Raw genomic sequence first — 5,443 nt, forward strand, 5'->3', positions numbered from 1 at the left:
TTTTTTTTTTTTTGTTACAGTTGTCATTGTTGTTTAGCGGGGCCAGCCCAGGTTCAAAACCACCAGCCTCTGTGTATGTGGCTGGCGCCCTAACCACTGAGCGACAGGTGTCAAGCCATCATTCAACATGCTTATTTAACCTACTCATTTCTCTCAGTGTAAATATGAATACAGTAAAAAGTGAAAAATATTTCACAGTAGCAGTAATAACATCAACTTGTGAATTATCAAGATCCATCTGAGTATTCCTTAACAAAATGACAATACCTTGAGATATATTTTGAAGTCCTTATAAAAATTGGTTTCAAACTATCCTTCTAAAAGGCAGCCTATAATTATGTAATATTTATTTTCAACCATTTTAAGATAGATGGTGTTTTGTTAAAAAAAAAACTTGAAATTTGACACACCACAAAGAGCACCATGAAAGTTATGGTTAGTTCTTCTAGGTTACCATAAAAAATAAGGGCCACAAGGCTGGGTGTAGTGGCTCATGCCTATAATCCTAGCATTCTGGGAGGCTGAGGCAGGTGGATTGCCTGAGCTCAGGGGTTTGAGATGAACCTGAGCCAGAGGGAGACCTCCTTTCTAAAAACAGCCAGGCGTTGTAGTGGGAACCCAGCTATTTGGAAGGCTGAGGCAAGAGAATCATTTGAGCCCAAGCATTTGAGGTTGCTGTGAGCTGTGAGGCCACAGCACTCTGCCCAAGGGCAACAAAGTGAGACTCTGTCTCAACAACAACAAAAAAAAAAACAGTCCATAAATATCTACAATGTCATAGCAGGCCACTCGGGCGTTTCAACATAACATCTGTATAGCTCACATTAGTTTGAATGCTTTGAAAAAACAAACTATACCAAAGAAAAGAAGATTCCTAGGTCCCTCAAAAGTTCTTTCTTTTCTTTTTCTTGTACATCCAAGACAGAACTCCGCCTTGAAAAAGAATCAGGACCCTACTGTAAACTCAGCTGCCTAAAAGGCCAGGTTCAAGACCAGCTTGAGCAAGGGCAAGACTTTGTCTCTATTAAAAATTAAAAAATTGGCTCAGCGCCTATGGCTCAAGTGGCTAAGGCGCCAGCCATATACACCTAAGGTGGCAGGTTTGAATCCAGCCCGGGCTGCCAAACAACAATGCCGGCTGCAACCAAAAAATAGCCAGGCGTTGTGGTGGGTGCCTGTTGTCCCAGCTACTTGGGAGGCTAAGGCAGGAGATTCGCTTGAGCCCAGGAGTTGGAGGTTGCTGTGAGCTGTGATGCCATTGCACTCTACCCAGGGGAACAGCTTGAGGCTCTGTCTCAAAACAAATAAAAAATAAAAAATTAAAAATTAAAAAATTAGCTAGATGAGGTGGTGCGCAACTACAGTCCCAAGCTATTTGGGAGGCTGAGGTAGGAGAATTGCTTGAACCCAGGAGTTTGAGGCTGCTGTGAACTATGTTGATATCACTATACTCTAGCCCAAGTAACAAAGTGAGACACTGTCTCAAACAAACAAACAAAAAAACACATTAGGACCTATAAGCAAATCTGACCATAACCTTGCCTCTTTTCTCATGTTCACTAAAATACTATAAAGATATAACCTTAAATTTTGATTATTCAATCTAGTAGAATAAGCAAGAGTTTATTATCAGTAATCTAACATGACACTAACCTAATATAAAGTTAATCCTACAAATACTAGAAAAATGAAATTACTCTGTGACACATACTTTTGCACTACCAAAAATAATATTCTGTCTTGAGTTAGTAATGTCAGGAGGAACACTTGAGCCCAAGCATTTGACACTTGCCTGGACAACAAAGTGAAATCCCCGCCTCAAAAAAAGACCCATAATTCTCATTTTTACTTTTATAAACAGAATAAAAATATTTTTAACAGACTAGTCTGAAGGTAGTAAGTCATCTCAAACTTGATTGTTCATTAAGTTACAGACTGAACTCCTTGTTCTACTCTTTATCCCCTCTTACTACTACACTTGACTAGTCTTAAAAAAACATTTTTTTTCAACACACATGGTTATTAACTTAGCAAATTAAATGCTAAACACTTTGAAATACTTGAATAGTATGATACGTAAGGTTTGGCAGTGATTAATTTGATATCTATTCAAATAATGGTTAGCATAAGGTTCATATCATTCAAGATACATCTTTTTTTAAAGTATACTTATATATTATTTTTCAACAAAATGTTTTTAAAACTACAACTGCAAGCAATAGATGTTGTATGAAATCTCAATTTACATACCTATTAATTCAGCAACTGCACTGAATGGCCAAGTGTGACTAGTAGAATTTGTATGTAAAAACTTCGGGCAAAGCTGAAACAAATGATTCATGTAAATTAATTCAGGTCTTTATTTTGAAAACAGAAACCAATATAATTTTTTTGTCCCTGTGTTAAATAATATTGAGACCCAACAAGAATGACTTAGCTGCTTGCTCCAGGATGTAAGGATACACCTGGAAAATACCACCAATGACAAGATTCCTGGCAAAAAAGGCTGGGAAACAACTGAACAGCATATGCATCAAGCCTTTCTTCAAAACCTTATTGTGTGTACAACATCAAGAACTGCTTAATCCCAAACAGTTACCTACCTTAAAATGACCCAGCAAAGGCCCTAAAATCCTATCAACACCAATTCCTAATCTCCTTAATTTCAGACACAATTAAGACTTTGTCAAGGAGGTGTTTTCTCCTTAGTGTGTATTAGGTCTAATAAATGCTTACCATTAATTCATCGACAGGCTTTATCTGCATATCTGACACTTTGACTTGTTTATATTATTTACTCCAAGTTCATTATAATTGAACTTGTGGCAGGAGTAGCACCTATAAACTCTTCAAAGAACATTAAATAATAGCTCCAATTGTTCAACTAAATTTGGCCTGTGGACCTCCATATTCCAATCTTTACACAAGGACAACAAACTAAGTACAAAAACTAACTGAAAACCTAGTTTAGGAGTATGGTACGAGTATATTCCAGTACAAATAGCTGAGTCTCAGTCGATTACAGCCAATCTTCAGTAAATTGAAGGACAAATTGATTCAAATAAGCCAAGATGCTGAGCTGTGACCAATTAAACTGCCTCTGTACCTCATTTGTTTTCTGTCCATAAATATTGCCTGACCACACTGCAGGTCAGAATTCTGGCCGCATATGCCAGAGGTGGCAGGTTCAAACCCAGCCCCGGCCAAAAAAAAAAAAAAAGGGCGGTGCCTGTAAGGAGTAGGGCACCCGCCCCATAGGCCGGAGGTGGCGAAACTGCAAAAAAAAAAAAAAAAAAAAAAGAATGCTAGAGTAGCTTTTTCAGTATTTAAACATAAACACTTAGTTTCAACTTTTTTTTTTTTTTTTTTGCAGTTTTTGGCTGGGGCTGGGTTTGAACCAGCCACCTCTGGCATATGGGGCTGGCACCCTACTCCTCTGAGCCACAGGCACTGCCCAGTTTCAGCTATTCTTAATATTCATCCTTAGAATGTGTCCTTGGCTGGAAAAGAAAAACACCCAGACAAGCTATGGAGCAAATTTACTAGGTGGTGTGTAATCCTGGGCAAGAAGTTTAACTGTCTCTCAAGTTTTGTCATCTGTAAAAATTAAGGAAAAAAACATTATCAGCTTACCAGGTTAAAAGAATTACATGACTTAATGTTTTTAAGTGCTGAGAAGAAAGCCTAGAACATCATAAACATTATTAAGTGTTTGTCAACTTATTTATTTGAGACAAGAGTCTCACTTTGTCACCCTTGGTAGAGTGCTATGGTAACAGAGCTCACAGCAACTTCAGGTCTAGGCCCCAAGTGATTCTCTTGCCTCAGCCTCCCAAGTAGCTGAGACTACAGGTGCCCAACACAATGCCTGGCTATTTTTAGAGACTGCCCAGCTATTTTTAGAGACAGAGTCTGGTTCTAGATCAGGCTGGTCTCAAACCTGTGAGCTCAGGTGATCTGCCCATGTTGGCCTCTCAGAGTGCTGGGATTATAGGAATGAGCCACTGCGCCCAGCCCTGTCATCTTTTTAAAGAAATATCTCTTTATGTATAATATAAATGTCTTAACACAGTAACTTATAAAATGCTGTGAAGGTTATGTTAACCAGTTTGATGAAAACATTTCAAATTGTATATAAAACCAGCACATTGTACCCTATGATTGCGTTAATGTACAAAGCTATGATTTAATTAAAATAAATAAATAAAAAGCGGCTCAGCGCCTGTGGCTCAAGTGGCTAAGGTGCCAGCCATATACACCTAAGGTGGCAGGTTTGAATCCAGCCCAGCCAGCCAAAACAACAATGATGGCTGCAACCAAAAAATAGCTGGGCGTTGTGGCGGGTGCTTGTGGTCCCAGCTACTCAGGAGGCGGAGGCAGGAGACTTGCTTGAGCCCAGGAGTTGGAGGTTGCTGTGAGCTGTGATGCTAAGGCACTCTACCCAGGGGGATAGCTTGAGGCTCTGTTTAAAAAAAAAGAAAGGAATATCTCTTTAAAGGCAGAACTGGGCCAGGCACGGTGGCTGGGCTATAATCCTAGCACTGGGAGGCCCAGGCAGGTGAACTAACTGCTTGAGCTCTTGAGTTTGAGACCTGCCTGAGTAGGATTCAGCCCAAGAGTTGAAAGTTGCTGTAAGCTATGACGCCATGCCACTCTACCCAGGGCAACAGGTTGAGACATTGTCTCAAAAAAACAAAGTAGAACTGAATTCATATAAAAATAAGGAAAATCGGGCAGCGCCTGTGGCTCAGTGGGTAGGGCACCAAACCCATATACCAAGGGTGGTGGATTCAAACCTGGCCCAGCCAAACTGCAACAGAAAAAAATAGCCAGACATTGTGGCTGACACCTGTAGTCCCAGATACTCAAGAGGCTGAGGCAAGAGAATCGCCTAAGCCCAAGAGCTGGAGGTTGCTGTAAGCTGTGATGCCATGGCACTCTACCAAGGGTGACATAATGAGACTCGGTCTCTAAAAAATTAAAATAAAATAAAAATAAGGAAAATTCTGAATGGCCTCAGCTAAAGAAAAACTAAAAACCAAAATAAAGTTTGAAACAGCTGATGCGCTGGGGATTAGATTAGGTTTATTTAACCTGACGTAAAAAGGTTTTGGTTTTAATGGTGACTCAAGGCTAAGAGGTTTGGCAGAAGAGCAGCATGCACTTACTTGAATGAAAGTAACTGTCCACCCGACCTCACCGCACCCTACCCACCCCCAGTAAGAGCAGACTTGGAACAGAAGGGACTGGCCTAATGAGAAGTTTATCTGTTTTTGTCTGGATTCTAGTTTTTTGGGTTTTTTTAAAGTATAACATGAAGATCTGTAAAAAGAAGTATATTTCCTTTCTTTTTTTTTTTGAGACAGAGTCTCAAGCTGTCTCCCTGGGTACAGTGCCATGGAGTCACAGCTCACAACCTGCAAAGGTTGGGCTTAAGCGATTC

The 5,443-nt window shown here is 39.9% G+C and overlaps 1 protein-coding gene across 2 annotated transcripts in view; it reads right to left on the reverse strand.

Moving 5' to 3' along the window:
- The window catches only part of MORC3 (MORC family CW-type zinc finger 3), a 46,638-nt gene that overhangs the window by 34,366 nt on the left and 6,829 nt on the right, over positions 1-5,443 (reverse strand). For both annotated transcript variants that reach the window (XM_003800664.3, XM_023519586.1), the window contains exon 2: positions 2,251-2,323. In XM_003800664.3, the coding sequence (XP_003800712.2) occupies positions 2,251-2,323 (73 nt within the window). The remainder of the gene's footprint in view (positions 1-2,250; positions 2,324-5,443) is intronic.

This window comes from Otolemur garnettii, unplaced genomic scaffold (genome assembly GCF_000181295.1).
Source record: "Otolemur garnettii isolate 467f Iridium unplaced genomic scaffold, OtoGar3 scaffold00180, whole genome shotgun sequence".
Taxonomy (NCBI): Eukaryota; Metazoa; Chordata; class Mammalia; order Primates; family Galagidae; genus Otolemur; species Otolemur garnettii.